This window comes from Nanorana parkeri, unplaced genomic scaffold (assembly GCF_000935625.1).
Source record: "Nanorana parkeri isolate BGI_ZX_2015 unplaced genomic scaffold, ASM93562v1 scaffold48, whole genome shotgun sequence".
Lineage (NCBI taxonomy): Eukaryota > Metazoa > Chordata > Amphibia > Anura > Dicroglossidae > Nanorana > Nanorana parkeri.
The window spans coordinates 2,534,373-2,555,881 of NW_017306316.1; the positions used below are offsets into that span (position 1 = coordinate 2,534,373).

General features: G+C 45.0%; 1 protein-coding gene across 4 annotated transcripts in view; it reads right to left on the bottom strand.

The window, feature by feature from the left end:
* Positions 1 to 353: 353 nt before the first annotated feature.
* Positions 354 to 21,509, bottom strand: part of IFT20 (intraflagellar transport 20) — a 22,294-nt gene continuing 1,138 nt past the window's right edge. The window contains exons 2-6 of one of the 4 annotated variants that reach the window (XM_018573732.1): positions 17,692 to 17,700; positions 11,749 to 11,880; positions 7,081 to 7,166; positions 4,434 to 4,537; positions 354 to 493 (exon numbers count right to left, since the gene is read on the bottom strand). In XM_018573732.1, the coding sequence (XP_018429234.1) occupies positions 412 to 493; positions 4,434 to 4,537; positions 7,081 to 7,166; positions 11,749 to 11,875 (399 nt within the window). In that variant the 5' untranslated portion in view covers positions 11,876 to 11,880; positions 17,692 to 17,700 and the 3' untranslated portion in view covers positions 354 to 411. Of the gene's footprint in view, positions 494 to 4,433; positions 4,538 to 7,080; positions 7,167 to 11,748; positions 11,882 to 17,691; positions 17,701 to 21,509 lie in introns of all 4 variants that reach the window. The other 3 variants (XM_018573723.1, XM_018573741.1, XM_018573716.1) reach the window with 3 other exon arrangements.

Genomic DNA, 21,509 nt, shown 5'->3' on the forward strand with positions numbered 1-21,509 from the left:
CCCGGCTCACTGACGTCACTGGCTGCCAATGCTGGGTGGGACCCCGGCCAGAGATCACACCAGCTGCAATCTGGAACATTCTCCCCCCATGTGACGCAATGAGATGCAACCTCAGGCCTTATGAAGATGCGTTTTCATAGAAATTGCACCAAAAATGTAACGTTTGTATTTTCCACATACCGCCCCACAATGCAGAGACAGGAATTCACCCTACAGCAGGGTCTGTCATATGGACGGGTATCTTAAAATGTACAAAGTGGCCATGACAAGTGTGTGAAAGTCCCGGGAATAGGATAATAACGTCTCATGAATCAGGAACTCCGGGTCCCAGGCGGGTGAGAGAAATGGGAATGATGAAAGTTTTCTAACAAATGTTCCATGAAAATTGCCAAGCGGGTCTTTAGAAGTCTCTCATTTCTGCAGGATGAACTGGTCAATAAATTCGTTCTGCTCGGCTTCTACTTTACACAGAGCTTCGTATTCTACCCGGTACCTGGAGGAAACAATACAGAGTGCTTAAAGCGCAGAAGAATCCTCCAACATTTACAATGTTGTGTGTTTAATACATAAATGGATCTCTATTCTACCCACCACCTAACATGGATCCTTTTCCTGGTCAATACTCAGACAGAACCAACCCCCAAATACTCAGCTTCCCAATAATCCCTGCCACTCCTTCCTATACTGCACCCAGCAAAGCTATCCGATGCGTACATGAATGGGAGAGCATGTGACCTCCTCTGTGACTGCTCGGGCCTAGCAGCCAATCACTAAGCCCAAGCATTGTCACATGACCAAGTGACATCACAGCTCCCCCTGGTCATTCACGCAGCTGATTTCAGTGCCAGTGCAAAGGAGGAAGTAGTGGCGAGGGAGTGCAGGTAGCGTGATTACAAGGGGGTCTGGAGGCCCCTTTGCAGAGACTCTGTCAATGAGCCCTGCGTGGGCAATGTGACAGGGTCTCTTTAGGTATAGCGTTAGGACTAAGGCTACTAAGTCTTAATGATTTTGTGATCAACAGCAAAACAAATAAAAAACAAACATTCCAACTATAAAAATAAGACTTTTCTGTATGTCGGTAAAGAACTGTTAGAGAGATAATAATATGTCCCATCTTAGTCCTGGTTCACACCTAGGCGTATTGCATATGCGTGGTTGTCACGCGTTTTTTTTACCGCGATTCGCGGTAAAAAAAATCGCGCGACACGCGCGTTTCCGAGGGCTACTTGGCTGTATCCCAATGGAAACGCGCTACAAAACGGCCCAAAGTAGTACCTGTACCTTTTCAGGCGCTGGCCGTTTTGTAGCGCGTTAGGGACGGGCGAAAATACGCCAAGGTGGGAACGAGACCATTGACTACAATGGGATTTATATTTTTGAGCGTTTTGTAGAGCGTTCGTCGAGCGTAGAACGCGCTACAAAACGTTCAGGTGTGAACGAGGCCTTAAATGACATTGTACATGGCCCATGGAATCGGGGGAAGGGAAATCTGTCCCAGCACCTTTACAGCTACAAACACCTGTGACAGAAGCGGCCATTTCTTGACTTATGTGCCACATGCTAGTTCAGGGCAATGAAGCTGAAAGTATTCCCCGAATAACTGGGAGTCTGCAGCACACCAGTTGGGCAATGGTTACTTCCATCAGAGCCTAAATCACACAGGTTGTTGTTAGCCTGTTACGCACTGTAGGGCCCTTTCACATGGGGCTGCGTCTGGGGATTGCTGTGGCAAGAAACCATCCAATCCCAGGTGTGTCTGTACAGATGACGGCTGCGGTTCCCATTCAAGTTAGAGACAGATCGACAGCGGCCGCCCGCATGTAATCGTATAATAGATTGTCACCGGGGACAATCATCTATCCCGAACCATTCCATGTATGATTACATGCAGCCGCTGTCAGCCCGTCATTAACTCAGCGGCCACATATTTACAGACACACTTGGGATTCCCGTCGCAATAATCTGAAGGTTCTTGCTGCAGGAATCCCCAGCCACAGTGTGTGAATGTAGCCGGCCTCTAGTCCCCACAGCCTTATATGTAGGCAGGTTATGCCTGTTCCAGTACATGTAATAACCTTACACTTACCTTCATGTCTTACAAATCTGTTAATGTGTTTGCTTAGTTCATAGAAACACCATCATTTCCCTCGCTTCCAATCACCAAACAGCCCTTAGAAAGTTCTTTCTAGATGCAGATATAATACTAGGTCAGCATTTACCACAAGGTTATCTCATGGTTCCCTCATCTGTCCTTTGAGCTTTACTTTAGAGCAAAGGCTATGGAGGCTGACCAGGAAAGTATAGCAGCAGTGCACAGTACACGAGTGCTGAGGCGCCACACCAGAACACTCCGATGGCCCTTACTAATAGTAATGTTAGTGTTTGATATCCTGGAACAAGATTTATGCTAATGGCAGGGCCCTCCGTACCATCTGGTCTTGCATTGTACTGTGATTGTAATGTCCTCCTTATATTGTAAAGCTCTGCGCAAACTGTATAATAATAATTACAATCACACGCAAATCTATACAGTTGTTGAGAGGAATGCAACATAACAAAATTACTCTCAAAACTGGTACCCTTTAATCTAGTTGTTCTCACCCTGTGTAACCTCAGGACCCACATTTGTCCTTGGCCATTAAGTTGCGACCCGAGTCGCACTGCAATGCGGTACCGCGCGTTCCGGTTCAGGCAATTGAACTGTGGGCGGGAGGTGTGTTTGGGGTGCCGTTCAAATGAAGGGCAGCGCAATGCACCTCCTGCACCTGAATGCATAGTGGGTGCGACTGCGTGGTACAGTGCAATAATGGTACCGGACTGTTTGATTAAAGGAGAACTATGCGGTCACGGCTTTTCCCCATAGTTCTCCACACAAACTAGCGTCCTGCCGTGACCCAAAGCTCAGTATACTGCGAGCTACAGCTCGCGGTATACTGAGACGCCGCAGCCAGGATGGATCCCGACATTACTGTCTGGATCCACCCAGCTGCGTGATTGACAGCTGGCTCTGCCTATCTAGAGGCAGAGCCAGCTGTACCCGCCCCCTCCCCCGTCCGTTCCACCAGTCAGCGCTGGAGGATCGTTTCTAGGGGGGAGTTTGGGGTCCAATTTTAAAAGGTTTTTAAAATGATTTCAATTTTGGTAGCCCTAGGAGAAACTGGCCAACTGCGCCCAGAGGTTAAAGAGCCGGATTTACTGAAGAGCAAAGTGCACCTCGCTTCACATGTAAGTGTACATATTAACCACTTAAGGACCATAGGAGGTACCTGTACAACCTGTAATTGGTTATACCAGGAACAGAGCTGCCTCTGTAACTGTGATCTTGGTATCATTTTTTAGAGCATGTGAAGGGCTTTTGTGTCCAAGTGATCTGAATGGCACTTGTACAGGCCTCTAAAGGTGCTGCCTTGTGCTTTCAGTGCTTCCTGCTTCAAAGCCGTCAGAAGCCTGGCTGAAACAATGGCTAAACAGGTGATCGGCTGCAGTGGAGTATCAATAATGTCTCCATAAAGAAAACCGGTCACCGGCCAATGCTATCACATAGGGGCTTCTTAGGGTAAGGCCCTACTGAGGACTGAACACAAGACTTTAGCACTTAAAGTAGAATTAAACCTTTGGGGGTTTTTTTTGCATAGATCTACTGCTAGCAAGCAAAAAGTCACCAAAAAGGTTATTACTTACCTGCGTCTCCGCCGCTCACTCCCGTCCGAAGATCTGAAAAATTCTCGGCCGCAAAGGATCATGGGATGGGCGCATGCGCAGTAGAGATCTTCGTCCGGGAGAAGAGGAGAGGCACAGGGTAAGTCAATGCAGGCAGCCGGGCAGCGTGCACCCGCACAGACTCCATGGGACAGGAAGAAACAGCAGTCAGCGCTGGATCAGAGATCGGCAGCAGCGCTGGAGGGACTCCTGAAAACATCAGGAAAGAAGAAGATGATCGGACCAAGAGGCATCATTTAAAGGGAAGTCCTTACAGCAGCATTGGGGGGGATTTTTTTTACTTTAATGTCACTTTAAGAGCCAACCAACTTCGCCACCATATTATTATGTTTTTGGAACTGGGCTGCAAGATATCCTCTCCATAATGAAAATGTTCAGCCCCTATGAAAGAAGCCATTATGTGGATCTTAGAATCTTACATTGGACTTTTTATTAATTCAGTTATTGTCGTAGAAAAGTTTCAGTTGGCTTTGAAATGACATATTTACTCTGGAAGATCAGCCATCGACATATTCGGCAGACAGAAGAAGATGGAAGGCAATTCCACCAGTATTCATCCACCCATAACCGACCTATATCAGTTGTAGAGGACGGTACTGTTGCCCTGCAAAATCCTATATCCCGATCGCCAGCCACATGTCATAATGGTGTACACCCCACATTTAGAATACACAGGTACAGCAGTACTGGCGACATAAAGGCTGATATCCCACCTTTCTAATTGCATCTTCTTTTCTGCTATTAACGCGTGCAGTTGCTGTTGCTGTGCTTCTCGTTGTTTCGTGATGGATTTCAACAGATTGCGAGCACCAATAGCCTAAAGAAACAAAAAGATAGGATTCTATTCTGTGTCAAAACATATATATCACACCAATGACATTACAGCTGAGCATGGGGCAAACAGCTAAATACAATATTGAAATACATACACGAGAGCAGTTTTACATGCCACATGTTTGTATTCCTTGACATCTAGGTATGACATTTACACGGCTCCATCACACTGCACAGCTAGGTCACCTCCACGCCACCAGCCGGTGACTGGGCATTGAAGGAGTGACAGCAGACTGATGAGGGTATCTTTCTGCTCTCATTTCCTGTTAGCATGTTCGTGTCACATTGTCCGATTGCTCTCTAGTGCTCCCCCTTCATTTCCCCAATTCTTATGCTGGTTACATTTCATACATCAAATTTAGTTTTAGTAAAGACATAACTACATTCATGTGTTTTTATATCTGCATGGAGATCCATAAGGAATGGAAGTCTTCATGATGGAGAATGACATTTTCCTCACTTTTACTGACCTACACTGTACCTAACAATAACCAGAATTCTGCAGATCCTCAAATCATCTCTGAATTCATGCTGACACTGTCCTTCCTTCTGGAGGGTGGCTACTTTTGTTCCCCATGGCCCCTGTGTGTGTTGTAAAGTAGTCACCACTTCAACCTCACTCCTGCCATGGACTACAATCTCAATACAAATTATTAAACTAATCGTGAGATTGTAGTCCATCACAGGAGCGAGCTTGGAGCAGTGACTACTTTACAACACACACAGGGGCCATGGGGAACAAAAGTAGCCACCCTCCAGAAGGAAGGACAGTGTCAGCATGAATTCAGAGAGGATTTGAGGATCTACAGCCGAGTGATACACAAATAAGATACATTTTTGTTAAAGGAGAACTATGGGGTAAGTCACGGAAGGACATATACTAGCGTTCTTCCGTGACCCAAAGCTCAGTATATTGCGAGCTACAGCTCGCAGTATACTGAGAACGCTGCAGCCGGGACGGATCCCGACATTACTGTCTGTATCCACCCAGCTGTGAGAGTGACATTGGGCTCTGCCTATCTAGAGGCAAAGCCAGCTGTGCCCGCCCCCTCCCCATCCGATCCGCCAGTCAGAGCTGAAGAATCAGAGAGCAGAGGGGGGGAAACCCTGCGGAGAGCGGTGACTGACAGTGACGGCTCTCTGCAGGGAGATGATCGAGAAGTGAGCGAGCGACGGTATGCGTTCGCTCACTTCCCGATCTATTGAGCTGACGTCGGCTCGAACTACGAGGCTGCATGATTTCCACTCACCTCATAGTTCCCCTTTAATAGGTAGGGTACGTGCATGTATGTTTAAGTTTTACCTCCTAGGTTTAGTGTCACTTTAACGGAATACATTGAATTCAATAATTGTTTATTTTGTAGTGGTGAATAAAAGGAAGTAGAGAAAAACAGCTACAAATATTTACCCCCAAATAAAAGTAAAGCTGAAAGATGTAAAGCCCTTGTTTTCACCGAACTACACACCGGCGTAACAAAATCTGCGCAGATGGTTAATGTAATATTACAACAAGATCAGGAGGGCTTTACAGGAGCTGAAATTGCAGCAATGACGTGTTTTCATAAGTCTACAATCACAAAGTGCTGAGGCTGCACATTCCGACTTCAATGTCCTCCAGAGTGGGGGAAGTTACAGTGTTTTAAGGGGGACAGGAAAGGGGTTTATAAAGCTTAGTTACACTTCTCTTATATTTTAGCTGGACTTTTTCTATTTTATTTTACAAAACCAACTAAAAGGTTTGTGACTGGAAGGATCAAACAGCATCTCCTTGCCCTATGCTCCCTTCAGAACATCCTACCCTACGGTGTAAGGACCACTGACGTAATCATGTCTTACGCAGGTCCATTGACTTTGATGGACTTGCATTAGATGTGAGGACACCGAGGGACATTCCACAGTTGAAGCAGAGTGGAGAGAGGCGAGTGCTGACCACCACGGGAGACGGGGTTAGGGAAGTAAAACAGCTTTATTTGAGCCACCTAGACAAAAACATGAGTTGATTACCTGATAACTCTGTTTCCAGGAATCTTCCAGGACAGCCATCGAGATATAGGCTCCGCCTGCACCTATCCACCACAGTAGTGAATGCCTGATTTCCTCCGTGATGCGGACCACCTTGTCTAAGTCCTGAAGTCGACTTCCCCACACCCTCAATGCTTAACCCTTGCAGTACGTGGGTAGCCCCACTGCAAGGATATGTTGTTTTTTTTATTTGCCTGGAGTTCTTCTTTAAATACAGTTCTGCTTTAAATGATTTCCCTGCCACTCCAATATACACAGAAAACACCATAAAAGTGAATACTGTGTGGTCACAGCCAGTCATATCAGACTCTGCAGTTCAAACATTAATAACCCATGAAGGATTCCTTACTATTTGGGTGCAAAGTTAACATGCTTCAGATAACCTTTACCACGGTGCACACTTCATACGACAGACACGCAAACACACAGAACATGTGTAACCGAAATCAAGCTTCTCTTACTTCGACTTTGTGTGCTTCACATCTCAATATTTAGACACCTCACCTTCATCTTCTCGTTTTCGGTTTCTTTAGCCAGCTGATCCACAATGTCGATTAATCCACCTACTATTTTCTGAAAATCCCCTATTTCTGGAAGTACAACAAAAGAAGTTTTAGTTTCTCCCACTAACCATCCTACAATAGACGTACAATATGACATTGTGTCACACTGTGACCCCGTGCATACCACACGCACATTAAAGGAGAACTACGGGGTCAGTGTTTTTCCCCATAGTTCTCCTAAGGGTCAAGGGAGGATATATATAGTACTAGCGTCCTCCCGAGACCCAAAGCTCAGTATATCGCGAGCTACAGCTCCCTGTATACTGAGACCGCCGCAGCCGGGACGGATCCCGACATTACTGTCGAGATCCGCCCAGCTGCGTGAGTGACAGCGGGCTTTGCTTATCTAGAGGCAGAGCCAGCTGTACCCGCCCCTCCCCCGTCCGGCGGAACGCCAGTCAGCGCTGTAGGATCGCAGAGGGGAGGGGGGGAATCCCTGCAGGGAACCGTGAGTGACAGTCACAACAGAGAGCCGTGACAGGATCGAGAGGTGAGCGAACCCCGCTATGTGTTCCCTCACCTCCCGATCTACTGAGCCGACCTGTGACAGTCTCATTGTCACAGGTCGGCTAGAACTATGAGGTTGAGTGAAAATCCCTCATCTCATAGTTCTCCTTTAACATGCGCTATTTCATGTTAAGATGTGCTGTGTTAGGGCAGACCATTAGTTTCATGAGGGCAGCCAAGGTACCACAATACACACAAAAAATGGACACGCACCTTCCTTTTTAACTCACCAAAACACGCAGATAGTTTCCACCGTGATTTGTATGTGTGTTGGGGTGCCCTGGAAAGCATGGATCACAGTGGATCATGCATTACAGCAGTGCATATAACACACACGTTACCACAACACACAGATGTGAAGCCAGCATAAATGTAAAAATGATACGATTGTTAAGATCACACCCCTACAATGTACACCTCTATACATTTAAAGGGACACCAAACTTGCTTTGGTCATTTTCAGATTCAACATTTTTATTTAAATTCTACAAGTTTAGAACTCCTAGTTTAAATCTCTTAATTGTTTGCAGGAAATCTTCATTTACAAAAATACTATTTGCAAATCATGCTGGGCTTTCTAATAAGAAAGTCTAACACTACATTAGTGCCCATTCACACTAGCTCACCTGCTAAAACACTCTGTTTTACCGGACGGGCTGGTGTGTTCTGACGAGTCCAGTGGACGTGCAGTGTGGGGCGCTGTCTCAGTGCAACACACTGTTTACTTTGTTTCTTCATCTATTTGGAGTATACACATCTACACTGCGATGTGAATGGAGCACACCCAAAACAATTGTTTGCTATGTGCCCTAGCAGTAACTGGCCATATTGAGTTGCTGAAAAACACCAATCACCGCTATAGTGTGAACAGGTGCTCCCTAGCGGACCGCGTGAATCCATTCAGTAACAAAACAGATGACAAACGCACTTATCAATTTGTCACCAGCTTTACAGCAAGGTGCACATGGAATGGGCTTTAAACAGTAAAATAGCAAAAAGTTTTCCTGGCACACTCACAAGCTAGCATGTAAAAAAACTTGTCTCACACTAAGGTTAAAAACAGAGGTTTGGAGTTTTTTTTTTTACATGCTAGCTTGTGAATGTGCCAGGAAAACTGTTTGCTATTTTACTGTTTAAAGCCCATTCCGTGTGCACCTTACTGTAAAGCTGGTGACGAATTGGTGAGTTGAGTGTGTTTGTCATTTGTTTTGCTTGACTGATTTGGTGCAGTGATGCATGGGGGGTCTCAGCTGCCATTGGGATATGCGGGATCCCTTGTGCGTACCTGTGCCTTTAAGGGGGTTGGGCTTCCTTCTGACAGACCTGCACCCAATTTAATCTTCTGCCCCCATGTGCTCCAAGATGGAGGCTCTCATAGTTTAGAGTTAGGACCGCACTATAAGAGGTGCCTTGGCGCGGCTGTGCGGCTTTCACATCCTCTGCAGAAGACGTGTATCCCAACCTCTGTTTTTAACCTCAGTGTGAGACAAGTTTTTTACATGCTGGTTTGCGAGTGTGCCAGGAAAACTTTTTGCTATTTTCCATTCAGTAACAGACGTCTATCTGTGCCATAAGGGTGGGAAGGGGATGTCATCCTCTAAATGGGTCAGGATTCTGTCTGGCACGGCTGCTCTCTAATACTTCAGGTAAACATTATGGAAACATGGACTGATATGAAGAAAAATGCTAGCTGCCTGGCTATAATGCTGACCCACTGGTTTCAATACTTACTGAGGGCTTGTTCACATGATATCAGGTGCGGGAATCTGCAGACGCGGTGCTACTGATGCAGTGCGTTTTTGATGCGTTCAGGAAAAAGAAATATGTATCTATTTTTTTTTTTAAACTGGGAGTGGGGCTGTCAGTATGTGAGCTGCAGTGCAGTGCGTTTTTGACGCGTTTTGCGTTTCCGGTCCGTTTCCTGACCGTACAAAATGTGACATGCAGTATTTTTTCTGTCGTAACCTGAACGGACTGCGCACGTGAGAACTGTAGCCCATAAAACACATAGGGATACATTGGGATGCATTTTTAGTGCAGGAGCGTACGGATCAGGTCAGCACAGAAAACGGACGTCGTGTGAAAGCACCCTGAGTCACCGAGCTGAAACAAGAGCAGAAGTCAGAATTCCGTATCTAACAAACATGATAGCTCCTTATCTGCATACGTGTCCTGTATTTGTCACTCAAAAGCATCACAACTAAAAGGTCAGCCAGAGAGCCAGAAAACTGTCATTTATCGAGTTAGGAGTCAGCAATGTCAGCTTCCATTATTCTCCCAGGAAATTTTTCCTTTCCGTTGCTATAGACTGGCTTATAGTTCCACCTGCAGGCTGCAAGAGTAAAGATCACACGCAATTTCTAAATTAGCAGTAAACCATGTACAGTCTCATAGGTGGCCCCACAACTTAGCCAATCTCCCATGATGCATCTGGAAGGGATCCAGTTTTTGAATCAATTTACTTCTTTGATGTTTGGCTTTGTTATGGAGCTACCCATGGAACAGTCCATGATTTACTTTTGACCTTTAGGTGTGATGTAATATTTACCCGATTAAAAGGAAATGTTAGTAGTGAATATATACAGAGAATATACAGTATAAAAACCCAAAAAAGTTATAGATCTTTATAAAAGACAGATCTAGTGTCAGGTAATATCTGAGGTCTGGGAGCTGTAATTCCAGATGTTACCTGCTGATACAGTCCAATATGGAAGCTCAATATAGATTGATATATTTTACAAACAATCCATTATGTTTTTTTAAATTAAAGAAGAACTCTGGGCAAACAGAAAACATACGTGCGGGGGCAGCCCCGCAAAGGGTTAAGTGTTAGTTTTGTCTAGTGGACTCAAATAAAGCTGCATTATTCACCGAATCCTCAGTCCCACTGACTCCGTCCAGGCTGCTAGACCATTCCCCGCACCCTCTTCTCCCCTGGGCTCTGTCGGCCTGAGGTCCACTGATATCATCACACCTTCATGACCCGCATTACGCAGAAGGACGCTGAGGGATATTCCAGAGCCGGAGTGGAGGGGAAGAGAGGTGGGCTTGACTGCCACCAAGGATTAGGGAAGTAAATCTGCTTTATTTGAGCCAACTAGGCAAAAAGAGCACTTAAACCTCCCAGTGCAGGGACAGCCCCACTACAAGGGTAAGTTTTTTGTTTGATTGGAGTTCTTCTTTAACTACATGAAACCACTGCCAATGTGAATGAGGCCCTAAAGTACTCAAACTTTCAAATAGGGATGCACCGATATCGGTTTTACGATATATTATTTTCGGTACTCACCGATACCAAATACCAATAGTCCCATTAAGGAAGCCGGGTGGTGTGTAATGACTCATCGCCTGGATTCCTAATTAGCCAGGAGATGAGAAAGCATGGAGCCGGCTTTCTGGCCAATCAGGAAGCCAAGGGGGGGTGGGCAATTACCCGCCCCCACAACTTCCTAATTGGCCGGGAAGCCAGCTCCATACTCCCTGGTGATGCAGAGCATGGAGCCGGCTTCCCGATTGGCCAGGAAGCCGGCTAACGTAATGACTCGCCGCCCAGCTTCTTGATACCGGAAGTTCCGGTATCGGCACAGATGCCAATACTAGTATCGGTGCATCCCCACTTGTAAAGTGTTAAAAAAGGCCAACTTTTTGGGGGGCTTTATTTCTCTCCTGGGTCAGAGGAGAACATGAACTAATATACTCCTGTGACCCAAAGTCAGCATATAGCAGGCTACTGGCTGCTATATGCTGACAGTGCAGCAGTCAGGAAGGATCCTGAGAATATTGTTGGGATCCACCCAGCTGCTTGATTGACAGCTAGCTCTACCTCCCTAGCGAGCTAGCTGTGCCCACTGCTTCCCCTGTCTGTCCCTCCACAGTATGCCTGGAGGAACAGAGATGGAGGAGGATCGGTGACTGAGCATGTTACTAGTCTCTGCAGGGAGGAGGCTGAGTTGAATGATCAGCAGTTACATGATCGCTCAGCTCTCAGTATACAGCGTGGGACCAGTGACCTGTTGTTCAGTCTGCTGCATTGTGCTTTATTAGCATATCAGTTTTTGCAGCTCTATTCCGTATTCCGTGTCCAGGTACACAAGTGACTTACTGTCTACAAACTCCCTGCATTCCTCTTTCAGCACTGTGGTTTGCTGGGAGACATCTGGATCCAAGATGCGCAGCTTGTTGAGCTCATCAAAGTGCATCCCAGCTTCGGATAGAGAGTCTTTAGCCATTGCTATTGGAAACAATATAGGACAATAGGGAGAGTATTATGCTTCATGAATGACAATTAAAAAAAAAACAACACAAGATATATTAGTGAAGACAGACAGTGTGATTGGGATGTTTTACACAGCTTTTCACACTGCCTGATATTAAATACCATAAGATGACATCTTTAATGATATGTTCTATAACAATGCATGCTATCTGCAGCTTCCATGATTTTATTTCACATTGGCTGTATGCCTAGGAACGCAAACACTGAATGCTGGATTGAAAGCAGCTGTGGTCGCTACATCTACAGTACAAAGGGGAAACAAAGCATGGAAACGTATGACCTTGGAGGCAGCTGTGTTTTAAAGATCATTTCTAATTGTACTGGTAAGCTGAACCACACATAGACATAAACCTGTAAATTCATGACTTAGAATGCACACAACTCTTTAAAAGGAGAACTATGGGGGTTCTATCTTTTTTTTATGAATGCATTCCTTAGGCTAAATAAGTAAATAATGTAATTTACTGTAATTAGCTAAAATGCACAGGACGGCTGTAAAACCTTGTTTTAGGTGGTGGGCGGGGCTAAGCGCCGCAATGAGAAGACATCCCGACGGATCTGACGGGATCCTCCCCACCGATGATTGACAGTGATTCTTGAGAGCTGCTGCGCGTCCACGAATATATGGACATAAATCGAATACAAGGCTGTAACTTACAACAATCAGCAATGATGGACTTTACTCATTTTGTAAGTAAGGAAACGCTGACCTATTGGTAGTCTATAGATGCACTCAGTGCAGTACCAGAAGCCAAAAGGAAATAGCCAGCATTATCATGTATGAAGGGGCATGTGACAGTGCTGGACCAATTACTGCTGTCACAGAGGAGCCCATAGCCCCCTGAAAACTACAACTCCCGAAATATTCAGCACTATCGTGTATGAAGGGGCATGTGACAGTGCTGGACCAATTAGTGCTGTCACAGAGGAGCCCATAAAACTCTGAAATCGACACCACCTATGATTTGCTGCTGATGGAGCGTTAGGGAGCGAAAGGAAGGCAAATACAGTATATGTGCTTGGTCTGCATTAAAGTGAATCAGTTGCTCTGCCTTGCATTGCAAAGTTCAAGATTCAATTTTTGGCTGCTGTGATCTTAACCTTCACACTCCTCTAATGGCTTTAATAGTGACCATCTACTGCCCAACTCATCCCCGTTATGATCATAGGTTCTAGGGCTGCAACAACTAATCGACATAATCGATTATAATCGATTATTGAAAAAGTTGTCAACTTTTTCAATAATCGATTAATCGCCTTCCGATCAGTTGGCCCAAGGTTCCTGTAGGACACTGCAGCTATGTTGTGACCAGTAACCAAGGTGCAGACCAAACATTGACAAGCAATGTGCCCAGAGGTCCACACCTTGCAAAGTCAGTGGAAGAAAGCAGGCTGCATAAGGCCAGCCTAAGTTAGATCACTGAAAATGAATTCTGATTGGTTGCCATTTCTTAATGCATACTGCCTGAAGAGGTGCCCATTTAGAAGGTTTGTGAGATGGTGTCGGCAGAGTAAAACACAATCATGAAAACAAAACTATCTATAATAAAGTCGTGTCTTATCAAATGTTCTGTTGTCCATTATTTGTTCATTATTTAAGCTGTGTAAATGTAGCATTAGAAGAGTCTCTCAATAAAGATAAAATGACTGACAAAGAGCTTGTGGAAGCCGGATTGGGAAATATATTGAGGGTGGATTAGCTTCAGTAAAGCAAACTGCTTTCTACTGTATAAGCCAGTTACCTTTACGGCCTAAAATCCAACCAATTCCAAACAAAGGATGAAAGTCTTCCAATAACAGAATGATTTATAAAAGGCTTTGGCCATAACTGTAGAGCAGCTGAGCAATATTTGATGGTGCTTGGGGTGGGAGGTGTGTTTTAAACAAACCAAAATAAAGTATTTATATGACAACTAGGGACGCACCAATACCAGATTTTCAGTATTGTGTACAAGTACCGATATATTTTTGTTGGTACTCGCCGATACGGAAAACAGGTACCGGTGCTGTGTGCCCCGATTCTCAGGAAGTCAGCCTGGCTGCCTGACCAATCAGTGGCACGTCATGACCCCGCCTCCTGATTGGTCAGGAAGCCAGGCTGTCTAGCAACAAGTGAAGCAGGCTTCCTAGCCAATCAGGAATCCGGGAGGCGAGTCATGATGTGCCGCCCAGCTTCCTGATTGGTAGGCAGCCTGGCTTACTAACCAACAAGTGAAGCTGGCTTCCTAGCCAATCAGGAAGCCGGGCGGCACGTCATGATCCACCTTCCCGAGTGGCTAGGAAGCCGATTTCACTTATTCCTAGGCAGCCTGGCTTCCTGATTAATCAGGAAAACGGGAGGCAGGTCATGGCGTGCCGCCCGGCTTCCTGTTTGGTTAGAAAGCCAGGCTGTCTAACAAAAAGTGAAGCTGGCTTCCTAGATAATCAGGAAACCGGGAGGCGGGTTTTATTTATTTGATTGGAAAGGAAGCCACCTCCATGCTCCCTTAGCACTGCCAGTCAGAAGGAGGTGACCGGTATTGGAGGCAAGTATCAGAGCATTTGATCGAGTACGAGTACTATCTCAACTACTCGGTATGGGCACCGATACCAATACTAGTATCAGTATCGGTGCATCCCTAATTACAAGTATATTATAGTACAATTTTAAAAAATCAACAAACTCGTTAAAAAGGGTGACCAAAGATCACAAAAACAACAGCCGGGAAGAGAGCTGATGTTTTTCAAGGTGCCAGGACCCTGCAATCCTCACCCAGCTTCCAGGAACACTGGCATAGGCACTATTCATATAAGAGGAGAGCGGCAGAACTAACAATCAGCTCTGACTTCATCCAACACCCAAAATCAGAAGTATCACTTGTAATTATCAGGCCCCCTATACCCACCCTTAAGCTGGGTACACACCAACTCCTCAGAAATCAGCTGAAATTCGATCCGTGGCCGTTCCTATCCCCTCAACAGAAGTTGAACATTAGGTTGACTTTTGCCGAAGGGACATGCTGGAAAATCATTGGCGAAGCAGTGCTTGCAACCCATCAGCTACATGCACTCCAGTAGTCTGACACTAACCTGCGCCACTGTCAGAATAGAATGTACACGACAGGAGATCCATTCACCTAAGCTGTTAGCATGGATGGAGGAATCTGTCATATTTGAAAACAACATGACTGTGTGTCATCGGTTTCTCTAAGCTTCCATTTGTAGTTCAGGTTTACTTGGATACGGGATTACGTGTCTTTCATCTCTAATCAGCAAGTGAAAGAGTGATAACGCCGCAAGCAGAGAACACTAAATTGTGCAAACATTTGGCCCTCATACGTGGCAAACAATCCTTATCAATGTCACCAAACCATGTAGGCTTAGTTATGTGTGAACATTCATTTGTTCAGCTTCGATCTATTTTATTTTATATCTCATCTATGGTATTGTTCCACAACAGGGACAACAACAGGTTTAGGGAAAGGTTTGGTCAAAGCACAGGTTATATTGAGGTTCTAAGTGAAAATAAGTTATTATAATTCCTACAGGAAACAGACTTAGAAGGGAAATTTATCAAAACTACTCGCTTTCATGTTCAAATCTTAACTCAACAAACTAAAGCTAGAAGCTGATTGGTTGAAATTATTATTATACAGGATTTGTATAGAGCCAACGGTTTGCACAGCGCTTTACAATATAAGGAGGACATTACAGTCACAATACAATTCAAGACAAGATGGTAAGGAGGGCCCCGCTCCAGATTTTGTCTGCTCCAGTTTTGATAAATTCCCTTTGTAGTGTTTATAAACCCCAAATCTATTTTACACTATATCTGGCATCATGCCTCTCTGTATACAGCTTTCCTCAAAATGGACTCCACCCACACCTAATGAACCTGACTACCCAAATACATTCTACGAACTAAAAGGTTTAAGGTTAGTAGTACTTACCTGCCTCCTCCTCGCATGGCTTCCTCAGTGTCGGTGCTTTGTGTCCCCTGATATTTATTGACGCATATTGTCACAAGCATGACAACATTTCAGGGCTGTGCAGGGCCCCTTCATCAAGCTCAGTATGAAGTAATGCAGTATACAATCACCTTTATATGCAGATACACCACATGTGGAAAAACAAAACTGTGCAGAAATGTAAAACAAAAGTCCAACCCCCTAACATCATGATAAGTTTATTTACCTGACGTTATATATAATAATGATCAATAATATTGTCAATACACTGAATATGCAGAGGAGCCTCGTGAACGATCCTAAACATGTAACTAAGTACTCGACGATCAAAAACCCACACCACCATTAAAAAGAAAAGAACAACGTCCAGTGCACAAGATGAGGTGCATGATGTGATTTGCGGGCCAGTAACAAAGAAAGAAGCTGGCCGCAATGACATCTCATTTTCCACATGTGCCGTACCAAGTTACACCGCTGCTGCAAGAAAAAAACATTCCCCTGAGATCTTGCAAGATTTAAGGTGGGGGGGGGGGGTATTTTTGTTCTTTTTTTAATCACAATAGGATGATTTTATATTAGAATGCAGAGATGCATGCTTATGTGAATTTTTGTGAAAGGAAATAAAAGGTCCACTTTAAAGAACTCCAGGAAAACATTTTATTAACCCTTGCAGTGGAACCACCCCTGCACTGCAAGGGTTAAAAGCTTATTTGTGTCTATGTTCAAAAATAACAAAGTTATTCTCAACCAAAGCTCCGAGCCGGCCAGCCATAGCGCGCTCTCCAGCCTGGCTCTTCCTCCACTGCAGCACTGGAATCTTCCAGGCTCCAGGGACTGGTCTAAGAACAAGCCGGCTCAGAACATCGGGTGAGTGTAACTTTTTTCTTTAACCTAGACACAAACAAGCACATAACCATTGCAGTGGGGGCTACCCTTGCACTGCAGGGGTTAAAGGAGAATTATGACCTAAGGGCAAATAAAAATACCCCTTACCTTGATTGTAGTAGCATTCTTCCTTTTTTCTAAAGTCGCAGCACATCACAGAAAATTCTCAAAACCTGTAGTAAACGGCCATCTTCAGCCCTGCTCCGAGCTCCTTTCCTCTCCCTCGCCCACAGCTTTTTTTTTTTATTATCCCATTGCTGTGGCCACGCTCCCTATCATCATGCACAGCTGGCATTTGAGAGCGGGAGGCGGAGTCTGAAGTGAAAAGCAGCAGCAAGAGACTCAGCCTCCCTGCACATTCAATGCTCTTTCCCCTCTCTCATCAGCGATCCCCAGTAATTAGGATGTCAGCGTCACACAGGGGGAGAGAGAGGGGATAAAGAGCCATCCCTCACCAGAAATGGGCAAGTCCATATATGGTGAATGATGTCACTGGGTATCCCTGCAAACCGATCAGCAGGGATTCCCAGGGACATCATTCATCATATATGGACCTGCCCATATGTGGTAAATGATGAAGAGAGAGAGAGAGAGAGAGGGCTCCTTCTCCTATCTCTCTCTCCCTGCCCTGTGTGACGCTGACATCAATCAAATCACTGGGGTTAGCTGATGAGAGAGGGGAAAGAGTGCTTTCTCTTCAGCATTTACCACATATGGGCAAGTCCATATATGGTGAATGATGTCACTGAGGATCCCTGCAGACTGGCAAGCATCCGATCAGCAGGGACATCATTCACCATATATGGACTTGCCCATATGTGATAAATGATGGAGAGAGAGAGAGGGCTCCTTCCCCTCTCTCTCACTTTCTCTCTCCCTGCGTGACACTGACATACTAAAATCACTGGGGATCACTGAAGAGAGAGGGGAAAGAGTGCTTTCTCTTCAGCATTTACTACAAATGGGCAAGTCCATATATGGTGAATGATGTCACTGGGGATCCCTGCAGACTGGCAAGCATTCGATCAGCAGAGATCTCCAGTGACATCATTCACCATATAGGGACTTGCCCATATGTGATAAATTATGAAGAGAGAGCTTCTGGCCCGGGACAAGATCTTCTCAATGCACTGCACACGACACGTGAAGTAGGCGGGGCAGATGGAGAGGAGGAGGGAGGGAATCAATGGCTACACAGCAGCGTGTCTGGAAGGCTGGCACAGAGGACGGGGACGGGCAGGTAAGGAGAGAGCTGCGTGCACAGAGCTGCTGCGCATGTCCATATATTCGTGGCTCGAGAATCACTGTCAGTCACAGTGACGACGATCAGTGGGGAAGATCCAGACAGTATTGTCGGGATCTCTCCTCATTACGGCGCTTAGCCCCGCCCTCCATCTTAAAGAAGGGTTTACAGGCTTAGGGTGCATTTTGGCTAATAGGAGTAAATTACACAATTGACTTATTTAGCCTGAGGAATGCAATAATAAAGAAAAGATAGAACCCCATAGTTCTCCTTTAAGTGTTTGTTTGTGCCTAGGTTAAAGAAAAAAGTTATATTCGCCTAATAAAAAGTTTTCCTGGAGTTCTTCTTTAAGCTAATAGGTTTTTTTTGTTACTCTATTACAAAGTTTCTTACCTGGAGATTCTGCCAGTATAAGGACTTCCTGTCCCAGGCTGATAATGCTAAGCCACTAGCAGTAGTCTTTAGCCTGCTGTGTTATGCTCCTCCAGTTGGCCATCACACTTCCATTAGGTCTATCTGATATGCGGCCCAAGCAATTTTCCATACAAAAAAACAGTACAGAACTCCACCAAACTGCAGCTATGAAATGAGTTATCACTGCTTAGAGGCAGCATGCGTTTATGAAACCTGGTAGTAAGCTATGGCACATGGTCCATTATTTCAAGGGTGTTAGGCTCCCATATTCCACTCACTCCAATGTGTTCATTTGAGAGCTTAAAGTGACACTAAACTCAGGAGTTAAATCTTAAAAATACATTCAAGTACCTTTAACTAATGACAAAAATGGATCTTATTTGTGTATCACTCAGCTGTAGATCCTAAAATCATCTCTGAATTTGTGCCGACACCGTCCTTCCTTCTGGAGGATGGCTACGCTTGTTCCTCATGGTCCCTGTGTGTGTGTTGTAAAGTAGCCACTGCTCCAAGGTCACTGTGATGGACTACCCTCTCAGATTAATTTTACTAATTTGTATTGAGACTGTAGTCCATCACAGGAGTGAGTTTGGAGCGATGGCTACTTTACAACACACAGGGACCATGGGGAACAAGCGTAGCCCACCTCTAGAAGGAAGGACAGTGTCAGCACCAATTCAGAGATGATTTGAGGATCTACAGCTGAGTGATACACAAATAAGATATATTTTTGTTATTAGTTAAGGTACCTGAATGCATTTTTAAAAGGAGAACTATGGGGTCAGGGCTTTTCCCCATAGTTCTTAGGGTAACAGGAGGACACAAACTAGCGTCCTCCCATCACCCTAAGCTCAGTATACTGCGAGCTACAGCTCGCGCTATACTGAGATGCCGCAGCGGATCCCGATATCAATGTCTGGATGCGCCCAGTTGCGTGAGTGACAGCTGGCTCTGCCTATCTAGAGGCAGAGCCAGCTGTACCCGCCCCCTCCCCCGTCCGAACCGCCAGTCAGCACTGGCGATCGGAGCAGGGAAAGGGGAATCCAGCCCCTCCCCTGTCATGGCAGAGAGCCGTGACAGGATCGAGAGGTAATTCCAAAAGATGTCACCAGCACTCCAAAAGGATCGAGAGGTAAACGAACGCCGGTATATGTTCGCTCACCTCCCGATCTACTGAGCCGACCTGTGACAGTCTCATTGTCACAGGTCGGCTAGAACTATGAGGTGAGTGAAAAGCACTCACCTCATAGTTCTCCTTTAAACACCCGAGTGTAGTGTCACTTTAAAGGGTAGTTCCACTTGTGATGCTAAATTTAGAAACCCCCCACTATATGCCTGTGAAGGTTCTCATTCATCCAGGTCATGGTATATCTGTACAAAATAAGTCAAGGCAAGAATGACTTTTCTGTACAAAAAATTTCTGGGAATAAATATGGTGAATGTTGCTCCAATACACATAATCTGTTAGTCACAACCAGGTGTTGATTGTATTTGCATAATTGGAGTCTAGGAGGTGTTATTAACCTGCCCAGAGAGGTGTTAAAACAGCATTGTATGTGGCAGACATCCATTTCTCAATTGGATTACTGCGCCTGATAAAGGGGACCCTGTGCAGCCCCCCGAAACATTGCTTCAATGTGACAATATGCGTCAATAAAGGACGAACACTTGACCACATTGTTTGGTGTGCTGGTGACATCCTGTTTTATATATTGGGACATAGGACACTATATGCAACGTTTATTGCTTAGAAAAGATTGTGAAGAAACGGGACACGAGCGGGGGCATTGTGTATGTGTATCGCCACACAAGCCAGAACCCAGCCTTTAATGACACATTATACATGCTTTGTTTCATTTAAAGTTGACACATTGTCATATTTGGATTTTCACTGATCATATTCTTAGCACACTATTTAAGGAGAGCGCAGCACTTACATGTTTTAAAGAGGAACTTTACCCATATCTTTAAAAAAAACAACAAACACACCTTTAGAAATGTTTAGTAATGACAATCTACACACACATACTTCTAGATAATTGCCGGCTTTGTATTCTTTGCATTCCTTATTTCTCTTTTCTTCCCTAGTCTTCTTACAGTGGCCATGTTTACGCAGGGCAGATTACTAGCTCTCCTTCTACTTCATTGATTTCTGGCACATGTGACCAGGACATGTGACCATGCACATCATCTCAGGGGAGGAAAATGCCTTTCCCTGAGATCTCCTGAGATTACAGATGAGATTTCCCAGCAATGCTCTGCTGAAGGAAGCAGGAAGGCAATCCCAGTGTGCAGTGCTTTGGCAAACTGAAGTCATTTTGCCCTTTCAAAGCAGGAAGTGAATGCTCTGCAAGTGTAAGGATTTCATAATCACAGCATTTTACACCCGACATGTCTGCGTTGTTATTAATCATCATACATAGAGGGATGCATTGGTAGAATCTGATTTTGGAGTGTAGAGGTCTGCTGTAAGTTTCTAGTAGTGAAATGAGTGGTGTATCTAGGACCACTAGTGCTTGCTGCTGAATAATATTGGCGCATAGGTTTTTTTTACATAACCCAGCCTCAGAGATTTTTAACACTTTGTTAGAGTGGCCAGTTCTGAACAACCGATTATGGAGATCTGCCTGAACAGTACAGACAGGCATGGCAACCAATCAGCATCTCTCTTCAGTTTGCTCAGGTAAGATTTGACAATGAGACAGAGAGGCTGACTGGTTGCAGTGCAAATCTACTCCAGAATTTGTCTGCTCCAGTTTTGATCAATTCCCCCCAATGTATCCGGTGGTGGTGTTGTTGAGTTGGTAGTCTCTGTGTTTTGCAGCCTAGTTGCCATTACTTTACAATCTCTCTCTCTATATATTTATGTAGGTAGAGTATGCCACATTGTTATTTTCATCAGATAATGCATATTCAATGCCAAACCAACTATATTGCAGTAAAAAACCCTTTCCTTGATCTTCCACTGGAACAATAGCGTGCAACGCATGTAGTCTTAAATCTTAAAAAGAAATGGAGTCGGTCATGGGCAGAGTGCTGTGACATGTGAGCCATGGCAGCTTGCATCAACCCTGGTGGAGAATCCCATAGTGCAGATG